The sequence below is a fragment of the Diprion similis genome, chromosome 3 (assembly GCF_021155765.1).
Source record: "Diprion similis isolate iyDipSimi1 chromosome 3, iyDipSimi1.1, whole genome shotgun sequence".
Classification (NCBI taxonomy): Eukaryota; Metazoa; Arthropoda; class Insecta; order Hymenoptera; family Diprionidae; genus Diprion; species Diprion similis.
In genome coordinates this window covers 9194844-9209007 of record NC_060107.1, presented here as the reverse complement: position 1 = coordinate 9209007, position 14164 = coordinate 9194844, and the positions used below count along the sequence as shown (strand labels likewise).

Here is a 14164-nt window from a genome sequence, read left to right as displayed (position 1 = left end):
TATTACATTATATCACAAGGAAAGTCATTCATTTACTTGTGATTTATTTATATTCTTTCGATTTTTACCATATATTCTTCTAAACAAAAGACAACACAAAAATCGAATCCGTGTTACTAATAAAACTACTATAATAAGTATAGATAAATTACACTTTTTTCTTTACCAATTAATAACGAATAATAATATTTTACTAGTTTCGGCGAGACTCAGACAGACGCTAGAACCCAGCTGCGGAGCGCTGATTAGGGTTAGAAAAAAAAAAAAGAAAATGTAAATTAATCGGTGAAATTAAACGCCGGCCATAAAATACATATATAAGGTATGTGTCTGTTTAGGGAGAGGTTGAGGAACTTGACCTTGGAAAATGGACGGCTGCAAGGTGGCAGAGAGTAAATTTACGAGTAATTAACTGCAATTACGGTCATCCTATAGCAGCTGCGCTATACAGCGTCGTGGACGAAACAAATCACCTAAGGGATGTAGATGGCCGCACCCTGATTGGGCTCCGTTGGGAACAATAGACCCTCGGTTTCGGAGGGCTTTATGCCTTGGCGATGGTAGAATTTCTCTTTGAGAGACACCAGGAACTCTGAGACCTTCTCCTTTGTCGTAAGAACTACCGCGCATCCGCCCCATCTGTAATCGCGTTATCGAAGTATTACTTGGTTATTGATAATTAACTTGTTTGATTAATTATTGCGCTAAGTTTTTAATTGTAACTTTTAAAATGGTTATCGTGATCTGCAACGAAATTACAGTGCATTACGTTTTACCACGCGAGAAATGATGTGATCGTAAAGTTCAGTTCCACGGACAGCATAAGGTTCGAGATCCTTTTTTTTTTTTTTTTTTTTTTTTTTTTTCGAGATATGACAATTTTGAAAAAGAATAGAAGAGAACGATGAATTATATACTGAATTGAAATTACATTTGATGCTATGGAAAAATTTATCTCTCACGATGAAAATTCTTTTTACGCAATTGCCCGGTTGTTAAAAATAATCAAAAAAAAAAAAGAAAAGAAAATAAAAAATACGAAACACGCGGTCACTGAGTAATTATTGTGTAATGGGATTCTTCGTGGTTTCTATCGGGTTGGAATCAGAGGTGAGAACACATCGATTATACACTGTATTACGTGACGTCTACGTACCTACCAAAGTTGATTGAAATTTCCATTAATTGAATAAACATATAATAGGAAACCCATCGCTACCGTTACGACGGCTCGTCAACGGAGCTCAGTCATAACGAAACTTCTCTCTATTAATTGCAAAACATTGATTTTCACGAACGATCTCACCTTTCTCATAAATCAAACGTCGCCCGTATAAATCACAAGCTGTTTCAGATTAACGCAACATTTTTACTTTTTCTCACTTTTAATGATATGAGGGAAAAAAAAAAAATAAAAATGATTCACACTTGTCATAAATTAAAAAATCCTTACAGGGTTTATAGAACACCAGTATCAGCGGGGTGCAAATTGTAAAATAAAAGAAAAAAAACCAAAAACAAACAAACAAAAAACCTTCGCGGTACATCGGGGTGGTTATGTCACCAAATTATATCGTAAGGGTGACACGGCAGACAACCGGATGAGAGAAAAGAAGAGAATGAAAGAAAGTGGGGGGATGTAAGGGGGGTTGACTCACCCAGCTCCGGTTAGGCGAGCTCCAAGGGCTCCGCACTCCATCGCGTCTTCGACCAGACGGTTTAGTTCCGGATGACTACACTCGTACATCTGGTCCAGGCTCACGTGACTCTGGGTCATGAGACGTCCGAGATGACGGAGACGCTCTTTATCGCTTTCCCCGTCCCGCTGATTTATTTCACGGAATTCAACCACCCGCGCTGCCTCTGCGGATGTAATTATTGTATAACGCGTCGTATCGAAGTCGGAACTTGACTTAGGTTTTGGACGAAATGAGAAAAAAATATATGTTTCCGACAATCCTCACCGTCGGGAGGAAGAAAAAAAAGAGGATTTCCACATCGAGATATTAAATATCCCGTTGATTGAATGATTTATTTGAAAGATACCTAAATACTTTATTTTACATCGTGAATAAAGAAAATCTTTACGACAGATGGAATAAAAATTTCATTCGAATTGTTTTGGTTTATTTGAAACGAACAATACACTTTATTTCGTCTTCGAAACGAGGGGTAAATATATATTTTTTATTGTTACAATTTATCTGTGATAAAATCGTCGAATAACGTAATTATTTGGAAAGATTCGTTTGCTTTTTTCTTATTTTTAAAAATTTCACGATTCTTATCGTAGACCGTACGATTTTTGGAAACGATTTCAAATCTGAAAATCCTTCGTAATTCGAATGAAAGGAGAGGGAGAAAAATTACATGAACGATCGAATTCACTTTAGATATGACGTCAGGGAAGACAAATATCGTTGTGTAAGAATTTATCGTGGATTGACTTGGATTATGGAATTTCTGCTTTCGTATCCCATTATATTGTACGGATATATTACATAGTATGTAACTCATGGGTGTATAGAGCGTTGACTTGCGTAAGAAAAGTTGTTATGCAATGCAAAGACGATTTATTGGCTTGCAATGAGAACATAATATTATATATATACATCATATATAGATGGAATTTTTGGTAAAGTAAGAAATCTATAGAACCTATCTTGGCAGGCAGAATTGCGACGAACCGGTTCTTCGATGTTTCGGTAATATAAAAAGTTATGACATCGTATAAACGAGAGAAGAACGGCAACTGCAAGATTGATTGTTCAACCGGTACGTCGTATATTGCGTTATAATTAACGAAGCCGAAACACGCAACGTTGAAGAATTAGAGAAGGAATTGTTTTCCCTCTCTCTTTCTTTCTCTCTCTCTCTCGGTCGAATAAGGATGATCGTATAGCAGATTTGGCAGAGTCCATCCTCGACCCAATCTTAACATCCTTGGAAATTGCCTGTCTTTCATTCCGCAGCGTGCGAACATTTTTTGTAATCATATTTTCCTTATCGAGCTTGCGCAAATCCGCAAAAAAATTTATCGTCACGTGAAATCCAACGGCAACGAATGTGACACTTGGTATATTTATGTTATATTCACCTTGGAACACGTGGAAAGCTCGCTGTCTCAGCTTGAAGACTTGCGAATCCTTGAAACTCTTCGTCAGTGAAACTTTTTTCAAGTATTCGAGCGTCGTTTCGAGGCTGCTGCATATCTGTCCGGGATAATGTCACAACCATGCATTCAATGCACCGTTTAAGGATTGACAATTTAAAAATCGCAATTTAATTCTTAAGGATTTCTTTGCCGAGAATGGGATGAGATGGAAAATAAACGGTTGCTAAGGGCGATATCCTGATTATTAAATTGCAATTTGCAAATCGATATTGCCATTTTATTTTCTTCTTCATACCTCGTCAAGACTGTAAGAATCTTGATCCAGATCCCGTTCAACTATGGCCGCCATTTCGTTCAGAGTTTTGTTCAGCTTCGCTTGAACGTCGACCAATTTCTTCACTTCGTCCCATTTCAGCCCGTTTTTTTTCGCTATTATCTGCGATAGAGCCAAACTCATGTACTTAACTGCAAATTTATATCTTCGTTCGTCTACGATGTAATTATGTGTAATTTCCTTTATAAGAATTGTCAGGATTCAAGCTTGGATTTCTCCAATTCGCGATTCTCGTACGTTTTAATTATTTACAGAGGGCTGTATAAATGGAATATGACGGAAAAAGGAGGACAAGTGAATAAACAAAGTCTAGCACTGTCACCCGCCGGAAACATTCTGCCAAAGACAATTTTGGCATGACAGATGACGTTTCTTCACACGATCAATACACGTGTAATAAGAAAAGGTTATAACGAGAAATTCATTTTACAGAGCAGGGAACAAGCGTATCAAGTTTCTGTTTTAACAGTACAGGGACAAGGAGGTCCAAGCTGGAAGTTGATAACCACGTTTCAAAATTACCGGATTCTGTAATTATCATAATCAAAACAAAGTTATCGTAACCAAAGCAAAGTGATCCTGCAAAGTTGTTCGTCTGCTAAATAGGTATCGGGTTTATGCAGATACTTATTGGTAGTAATTGTTGCTAGAACATGAAAATTAAAAAACTTGATAATTAATAAAGTTACAAAACTAAGTATTATTCAAATTTAAAGGAACAAAAAACGTCGAATTATTTTCTGGTGTTTATCCTGAAATACGTACGATTCGAATTTTTAGGATCTAGAATTCTTCATCAAACAAGAATTTTGTACATTAATTTCCGACGATCTAAACCCAGGGAAGATAAAATTGATATTTGCGATAATGCACTCACTTTGATATTTGATACACAATTATTTGCCAAAATACTCTCCACTGTTCACAAAGTTGAAAAAATCTGATCTTCGCATAGAAAAGAAAAAAAAAATGTCACATGCAAAGAAACAAAAATAATTAGTTCGCATTTTGTCTTTTTTTCGATGATAAAAAAGATAAAAATACGACTCAATTATTCATCGTTTCTCTGCTTCATATTATTATCACTATCATCATCAAATATTAATACTCATATGAAAATTAGATTATTTATTATATGCAAAGAGCCAATTCTCGCTGCAAAAACAATCTTTTTTTTTTGTGGTTATTATAACCTTATGGTAATTTGTAATAAATAAATATGATGAAATTATGGAGGAATGAAGGAATAATTTGCGAGGGTGAATTCGTTACCTGGGCACCGATTCGGCACTCCGCCACCCTAAGGTTGTAGTCGGAAGTCGACGCCTTGTTGTGACGCGCCAGCGAATGAGCTATTACGAATACGGCGCTTCTGGGTAAGGTTACGTCGAAAGCTCGGAGAGGATCGAACTCGATGAGCTTTGCACAGCCTGAAACAACCCGTTTGAACACCCTTCGTTACACTAGACTCAGAGAATTTACCGAGAATAGATCCGGGGTCGAAACAATCCCACAGGAGTTCATGTTGCAACGAATAATATTTATAGTAATGTATGTTCCTTACGAACTGACGGAAGTGTTGCCAACCTTTCGGAGGAATATTTATTTAAATAACGCAAAAACAATTCTTTGGATTTCTTGTTTAGATGCCACCACAATAATGTCTAATTGGTGAATATTTTCTCAGGAACCTCACAATTTTTTCGATTTCATAGATCACATTAAGAGATTTCGTCAGAGATCTTTGGATCCTGGCTTAAACGAAGATATTTTTTTATAAGAAGTGAACTTTTTTTTTCATTTCTTTAGAACTAAAGAAATTTTTTTAGGCGTTGGCAACGCCGACTGACGCCGTTTCGCGTCGCCCATAGAGGGTTGGGTCTTTAAAGAGGACGTCTCATACACATATTTGTCTGATTTGTCCATCGGACCTTAGCCTAACTATTTTGCATTCAGGTGACAGCGCCAGTCTATTTCCGCGAGCAAACAATCGTCTACCGGTGATATTCCTCGGGTGGAAAATAACGAGCAATTAATTTGCAACACATTTAGCCAATATCCTATTTCACGTCCAACTCCTCGGGGTGAAAATCCCGTTCCGGTTCAAAACAGGTCGCTGAACGCTAGTGAGTTCGCTGCTGGCTCGTCTAACTTCTCCACGATATACATTTCGACACGCACGCGATTATTTCGCGTCGTTCGCATTTCGTTGTTGCGGTTTTTATTTATAGCGAATTTTTCCTGTAAATCTTCTGGACGTTTTTACTTCGTGAAATAGTACCTAGTTGGATGAATTATTACTAGATTTTTTATTTATATTACCGCGATGTTTGCAGAGCTCTGTGAAATGGTATTTTTTTTTTTTTTTTTGCAACACGTTGACATTTATAGTCTTTAATATTCACCAAAACTTTTTGCAAAATCATCCAACTTCCTAAATCTTCACGAATCGTAGATCTAAGAGATTTTATGATTGGAAAATATTTGAATGTTGAAAAAGAAGGTTGAAAGAAAATTTTGAGACTTGCTTTGTTCTTCACCGGAAGTAAAGCAGAATTTTGGAAATAATTAAAATCTCGTGAAGAATGAGATTACAAGGAAATTGAGAAAAAAAAAATAGTAAAGCTAATACAAAATTTTAGAAAGTATCAATACAAAGTCAAAAGAATTTTCAAATATCGCACACACGGTGGGAATTCACCTTGGAAAGAATTTTTTTTTTTTTTTTATACTAATCAATCCGGTCAACTTTTTGCAGCAGAAAATTTTCACTCTAAACGAGTTTTTTCTTTCTGTCTAATCACACATTGACCTGAACTACTTCTGATTCTTTCACCTCGCTTATTGTTGTCTTTAACCGTCAGCTGTTCAAGATTACCAATAACGAAAAAGAAAATTATGTTCACCTTCCTGGCCGAGAAAAGCGATTGCCTGGTCCATTCCACCCCCCTGAGTTCCAATGTATCGTTCAGCCCTTGCGCTTATTGTTCCCATGTCTTCTTTAGACCGTTTACACTGCAATTGAAAATCTGTTTGAATCAAATTTGAAGCATTAAATTAAATTCTCGGGATGAAAAGCATCGACGGGATCAAAGGGTTAATGCTGATGGTTTCCCGGCTGCACGATATATTTCTTGAACGATTTAACCTGTGATTAAACCAGTGTTTATTCACACACTGTATTATTATAAACTTTCAAGTCTGGAATAAAGTCCTATATCTAACACAGGAACAAAAGTCGATTATCACCTTGTTACGTAAGTACTATTAGCTTGTAGGTGTGCAAGAGCCGAGGGTATAAAAATAAAGATGAAAAATAGCGCTTTGTTGTCAACAAAATCTAATTAATCATAAAGTTTTCTGCTCGTCTACCTATAACAAATCTACGTTTATATTCATATCATGTCTATCCTATGGGTAGAAATTTTCCCAAGCGATTGCTATCCGTTGTTCTGCCGATAATCTATGCATTGATACGCCTATGTGTTATGGATCAACATATGTGTACATATAATCTCGAATATTCTACGTGAATTCAACCTGTCTCTGACTCTCTCACTAGGTAAATTTGATCTGAATGAAAATCTCATTCCAAACACCTTGATTTGACTTGTGAATATATTCAGAAATAACATCGTCAAATTTCAAATTTCTATTTCTTTGATAAGGTAACATATCGATCAATAGCGCCTAGATATGAGGATTTTTACTATTTATCAACATTGAACGAATAAAAATCACGATTCACAAAATCAATCAAACTTTTTCAAAAATTTATGAAATCATTTTTGTCGATAAAATAATGAGTAATAAGTAATAATTTTATAGAGTTGATCAAAGTTTTCTAGAGTATATTCAAATCAATCACATTGTCAAATCACATACGAATCATATGCTGAAAAGCATTTTTCTCACTGCAGTTTAGACTCGAGTCGCTCATTGGTTGATGAATACCTTTCGCATACGAATCACCCCTGCGACACACGAGTGAAATAAATCAGGCAACGCATGTTGCAAATTTTCGCAGACAAAGCAGCTGGGGCTGAGCAAATTTTTTTGCCCCAGTTTTTTACTCTGTTGGTCTTGCGATAAGAAATACAACTGGGGCGTGGGTTGTGCTTGTATGAAAAAAAAAGATACTCTAAAGAAAAAAAAACGTCAATTAAAATATTTTTTTAATTCATTCATAATACATAATTAATAGTCTTTATTTTCAAGGGTTGGTATATACTCGTAAAACCTATATCTTATTTAAACGCTGCTACAGGCATGGCGAATGATGCGCTACAAAATTATGTATACAACGGAATGGATGTAAGAGCGAAGGTTTTTTGTCCGTCTGCATGTTGCCCCTGAGCGAAAATCAATGTTTCACAATTAGTGAAAAACGTCACTGACGCGGGTAGAAAGTGCAAGATGATAAAAAAGAAAAAAAAAAAAAAAAAAGAAAAATAAGAACATACACGCGCGTGTACAAAAACTTTTGACGTGGGGAAAAGTTTAGGAAATCATTTAGTATAACCGAGTTGGTAATTTTGTGTGACATAAATTGTCCGAGATACATTTTTGTAGAAAAAAAAAAAGAAAAAAAAATAGCAGGTGAATGATCGTCATAAAATTCATGTATTATGCATTCGTGACTTTGCTTATCCTATCGAGCTTTTACTTGCCATTCGGTATGATTTATGTTAGTCGACATTTCGGACGTTGATCCGTGGCAAGTTGAAAACAGCAATGGGTTAAACCTCTGCGACGTTGGGGTAGTTTTAAAGTGGATTAGTTGTGGGCATGAAACAAAGGAACAAGTTTTGGAACTGTGGTATAATGATCTCGTTTGAGAAGTGCAAAGGGAACGGAAAGCTGAACTCGACACGAATCTCGTGCTCACTAAACTCGCCAAATTTAGGCACAAACTTTACCTGAGTTTTGATATATAATACACTGAGAGAGCATTTCCTCCGGCGAAATGTCCGTTTTGTACCGTTGTTTATACTTATTAATTTATCTCTCACTCGAGTAAAAGACATTCTAACCGATATTTTACTCACGATATTTATTGCAATGGTTTTATCTGATGAGAAATTTTTACAGCATTTTTTATTCGCTTTGTTAACGTTTTATTGTGTCTTAGAAAAATTGCGCTGTCAGTCTTATACAGAACTATGTGTAAAACGTGGTCTTTATATTGTGTTGAAGTGAAAACACGAAGTGATATAAGAACATATGAACTTCCGAAAAAACTTACTGAGTCGTAATTTTGATCAATTGATAGAAATATATCCGACAAAAATTTTGAACAGACGGTTCTAAAAAATTCTCGTCAAATATGATTACTGCATAAATATTTGTTGCCTTAGGTTTTGTTTTGTAACATAATAATTATTACGATCTAAAACAGTTAGAAAGGATACAAAAAAAAAAAATGTGAAGGTATCAAAATAAATGAACATCGGAAGAGAAATTTCCATCAAATATTTTTTGAACGAAATGTTAGACTGATGAATGATGAAAAATTCTCGGCGTTTGACCGCGTTGTAAATTTCAAGAGGGATTCATTGCGTGTCGAAAAGTTTCAGCCTCGCTACTGCATCAGCAGCGCCTCGCTTGACGTTCTTAAATCCTAATACGAGTTTTCGATGGGTTTGATGAGAAGTTGTGGATGCCGCAGGGCTTCGCAACTTCGATTGACGGGGGTGGGTAAAGAATAAATAAAAAAAAGAAACTTTCCGACCAAATTGGAAGTTGACGAGGCGAGAGGCGTTCGGTTTCGCAGCCCTGCTGCAGACTTTCAGATCGTATCCAACCCCAATTGACCCCGAACCGCTACGGGAATTTATTCCCTCCCGCCCCTCTCTGTTCCTTTTTCTACTTCTCATCCCCTTAGCTGCGCGTACTTTGTCGCCATATAATTTCATTTTCTGATTTCTTTCCTTTTCCATTTCTCTCTTCGCTTTCTCTCGGAATTTCTCTCCGTTATACATCGAACATCATATGAATGCAAGAAATTCTTATAGTTTTCACACGTAAAATGAAAAAAAATATGAATTCTTCAACCCTCGAATCGTTGAAATTAATCTGTCCACAAAAGATATCAATGGATGAAAATGTGTACACACATATTCTATGATGATTGCAACATTTTTTTAACGAAATAAATTTGCGCTAACGAACGAACGTAATCAAGGACTGTACGGTGTACGAATTAATTAGAAAAATAAATGACAACTTACCTCGCTGAGATGCATGGTTCCGAGTACAGCGGCTGAAACGAGAGCGCTGGAACTGGAAAGCCCGGAACTCGGTGGAACGTTTCCCCAAACAGCTGCCAGCATCCCGCGTGGTTGACGGCCCTCGGGAATCTCGTCCAGGGCACCCTTTACACCGCACAAGAAGTAGTTTTGCCATGCGGGACTTCCGTCGAAGGAACTGCTCCTAGGATCACGCATGTATTTGTCTAGTCAGTGACGATGCATTGTGAGGACAATGCAATTAAAGCTTCTGCTTCGATAATCGGATAAGGAGGCGCAGTGCTTATTCCTGGAGATTAAAATAGAAACTCTGGAGGAAATTTATCGGGTGGGGATAAAAAATTAATGTGGCCGATTTATAGAAGGGGCGAAATATAGAATTTTAAAAGATGCAAAAATCTGTTTCGTAGAATTATAAAAATATAGAAAATTGAAAGTATATGTAGAAAGTTGATAAATATCTTAAGGTTAAAACATTGAACGGCAAAATATAAAATCTTTATACGATTCTACGTTTTGGCATTCTATATTTTAACCTTTATATTTTTCACGATTTCTACGTTTGTTTGAAACTATAAATTGAGTTTTCGCTTTTTAAAAACTTTGATATTATGGACCTTCTAGTTTTTGATCTCTTGATCTTTTCTCTCACGGTACAAATGAATCGCATTCAAATTCGCGTATTCGAATTCAAGGGGAAAAAAGTCTTTAATACTTCTCTTCCAGGCGGAATTCTCAATAACTGTTTATCTCTACTTTACACAGCTCGTGTTGAAATAAAAATCGTTCGACATTACGCTTCAACGGATGTTTACTCGGAAATTAATATTTTCCAAAATTAAAAGGTTGTTATACCGATCAACGTGATTTAACAAAGTGGAAAACTCGTCAAATTTCATCACCGTTGATGCTAAGCGATTCTGAGAATATAAATTCTGAATATGCTTTTTGATATTCATCTTCTGTTCAAATAGGGCGAATAAAAAAAAAAAAAAAGAATAAAAAAAATCCAACACCGAACCGTTCTCAAAAAGATTCTGTAAATTAATTCAGTAAATTAATTCAGTAACCATAAGTCGATTGTGTGATATAAAAAAATTGAAACAATTGTACGGGGTATACAGTTTCGTGTGTACCATAATAGAGTTCGAATTAGCGTCGCTTTTCAAAAGAACCAGAGAACAGCAAGGGCACTTATAAGTCTGCAGTTCGTTATTGTGAAAGCTTTCTGAATCTGTGTGCAAATGGCGTTGGATCAAGGGTTAATGGGAAGCCAGCCGAGAGCGAATTGGTTGTAACTTAGAGAGTTCACACGCTTTTTGAACTCTGAAATTTCCAGACTCTTCCAGGTGTTCCAGCTTGAAAGTATAATTTTTCTAGTAACCTTTCAAGAAATATGGCGCTTATTAATGAACATTTTTTTTACACATTAATATTAATACCTTCAATATTAGCTAGTAACTAACTTACTGTCTACCTATCAATTTACAAACAAGTGCCTGTGATTTTCTCAAAGAAAAAAAAATGAAAGAACGCTTGGTATTACACTGAGCGAAAAAAATAATTATTCAATTCAAATCTATCGGTCTAACAAAATGTTTAGTTGATTCAACTGAACTTTGTTAGATCCACAAAAGTATTTTATTAAACTAAGTATTTGTGTCCACCGCGTTCAGTCGAATATCACTTCTAATAATCCTTTCTCTTTGCGTACAAACATACAAAATTTAAACTGAAATTTTTCTTTCTCTTGAGATCGATAATATTTTTTATAAGAACGAGCTTATTTCTTCGGCAGACTCAAAATTTCAGTCTTATTTTCGAAATGCACTGAGTTTTCCCGCGTTTCAAGATACGAACATTGAGTACGGGTACATCGGAGGTAGAAAGTTTTCGTTGGTACAGCTGTTTCTGGTAACGACCCGCCACGGGCGGGCAAAGCAATTTCGTCCTATTACTCGCATCAGCCAGGACAAGGCGACGGGATGATCTGAACCGAGACTTCATTACTTCCGTTTCGCCGTACCTGCTCGTCTCCTCCAGCCACTTTGGCAAGCTTCTTCCGTCGAAAAAGCCGACGATTTTGAATTAAAATTTTTCTAACGAGTACGCTAAAGTGTCCGACTAGGACCGCGTGGGCACTCGTGAGAAATGAAGAATAACAAGGATCGACAATCTTGCATTTCGCGATCGGGATCGGCTTTCCGAATATCAATTTATACGTTTTAGCTCGGTTTAACTTTGCTCCGTGAATCGAGGTGTGACACTATCGTTTATCAAACTCCTCGCGATGATCCAACCGAGATATGATTTTCTTCTACGGTTATTAATGGACGGTCCTCGTAGCGAAATTTTTTGTCACGTTTCTAGACGCTAACTTCAACGACGACGAGGCTTGACAGCCGCGAGCTTTTCGCCTCCCTCGATATTACGCGAAGGGATTCACGGCGATGTCTGTATACCGTGTACAAATAGAACCGCGTTGCGATATCAACGCGTTGATTGATTGTTTGCACTAGGGGTATAGGCAAAACCGAGATTCAGTAGCTGTATAAATTTTACCCTCAGGATTCTACGGTGAAACTCGGAAATCGACTTTAATAAGGATTCCCCTATATAGCCGTTATTCAGTCGAGACAAAGGATCAGGTGAAACAAGACATCGTGTCTTTGTGTGGGACGGGGTTGAAGTTCCGCATTTATAAAGTTCCGAATTATTTACTGGCGAAACTTGAAGTACAGAAGTTGAACTTTTTGGAAACAATAAAGTTGTCGAATCGTCGTAAAGTCAACGGTTCAAAATTCCGAAAGTCAAGCTAGGATAGAGCTAAATTTAAAAAATTAAAGGTGCGATAGAATAAAGTTCCAAAAATTAAAATATACCAACTTATTGGCCTACTTTGATGAATTTTAAATTATTAATATGCTCAAACAGCGTAGTTTACTCGACGGGAGGGTGAGAAAAATCAGAAAAACCGAAAATCAGAATTACCCCGATTCCGAAAATAAAGATATAAGTTCAAAAGTGACGAAATTTTATCAAGCCTGAAATTCATGAAACTTAAAATCTTTAATCATTTAGAATTTCGATATTTCAGATTTTTTAATTTTCTGAGTTATGCCTTTTCTGTATTTCGTACTTTCGGAATTTTGCATTTTCCACACTTTGAGCGTCGCGTTTCAGACCGTTTGAACTTTGATGTTTCATCAAAGTTTACTTTCTTTACTTTAAATTTCGCTATAAAAAAATTCAGAATTCTATGCTTTCGGAACTTTTCAAATTCCGAATTTCAACCCCGCCCCCTTTGCGTAGCAGCCTCAAGTTGATACAGTGAAACACTTTCAACATCTTGACGCTTTTCTCCGGATGACAAGTAGCTAATCGCCGTAGAACTAGCATCCTAGCTTGCGGCAAAGAAACGCTTGAAAACCTCAGTCCATATCGCGTCTATGCCAGAAGGATTTGCGAATCCTTCGGTAAGATCAATATCTTTGATCGGGCATATGTCGGGTGATTTTTCGTCAACAAGCTCGGATTCTCACGTGACGAGGGTGCTTCGAATGACCGATGCTTCTTTCCTGCAAAAAAATTGACAAAGGCAAAGAACGGCGGATTTACTCACCGGATGTGACCAAAATTGCACTCGAAATCCGAGTATTTCGCCTCCAAATTTGTCAACCGCAGCATTCCGTCCTCCGTCGAAGAGACTGCCACCAATACGTCCTGTCTAATGGCCATTGGACACACCGCGTAACCGCAGTAGTCGATGTGTTCTCCGATCAGGTTCACCCTGCGGCAAGTTATCGTCGTTTTATGGCAAAGTGGAATGGATATTTTATCTTTTATAGGCACAACTGTGTATGGTGGTCAAAGGTCCGAGTTCAATTTTGTAAATTAAGGGGGTGCCGCAGTAGATTTCTAGGTTCACGTACATTCCTCCAAATATCGAAGTCCGCGTATCTCAAACGCGATAAAGGACTTAACAGCTCCATTCTATACACAATTCTGACCAAAAACATTTCGATGCATTTTCATTTGACGCAGGAATAAAGAAATGACACGAATTGCACAAAATTCCAATAATACATTCGTGGAAGTCATGCAATTTCTTGATTTCTGTGTCGAATGAAAATTTATTAGAGTATTTTTATTAGACTTGTGTATAGAATGGGGATGTTGAGTCCTTTTTGCGCTTGAGATACCTGGACTTCGGTATTTAGAGACATAGACAAACTCTTATGTGGACTAATCATTAAAGTACGAATGCCTGTTTTTGTCATTTTTGTATCGAATTATGAATATAAAAAATTAACAAGCGAACTACTTCTATTCGAAAATAAACGAAAAAAAAAATGGTTCATCATGGCATTTACACAATTCTCACGAAAAATTATTAAAAAATCAAAGTGATCCTTATCCGCTCTTGTGTTTATAACCTGAGGGTCTTTGCGTTGACTGGTTGAACAA

The 14164-nt window shown here is 36.7% G+C and overlaps 1 protein-coding gene across 6 annotated transcripts in view; it reads right to left on the bottom strand.

Moving 5' to 3' along the window:
- Positions 1-310: 310 nt before the first annotated feature.
- The window catches only part of LOC124404409 (N-acetylgalactosamine kinase), a 66439-nt gene continuing 52585 nt past the window's right edge, over positions 311-14164 (bottom strand). For all 6 annotated transcript variants that reach the window (XM_046878508.1, XM_046878510.1, XM_046878511.1 and 3 more), the window contains exons 3-10: positions 13320-13487; positions 9680-9881; positions 6356-6464; positions 4722-4879; positions 3411-3551; positions 3098-3212; positions 1659-1863; positions 311-639 (exon numbers count right to left, since the gene is read on the bottom strand). In XM_046878508.1, coding sequence (XP_046734464.1) covers positions 474-639; positions 1659-1863; positions 3098-3212; positions 3411-3551; positions 4722-4879; positions 6356-6464; positions 9680-9881; positions 13320-13487 — 1264 coding nt within the window. In that variant the 3' untranslated portion in view covers positions 311-473. The remainder of the gene's footprint in view (positions 640-1658; positions 1864-3097; positions 3213-3410; positions 3552-4721; positions 4880-6355; positions 6465-9679; positions 9882-13319; positions 13488-14164) is intronic.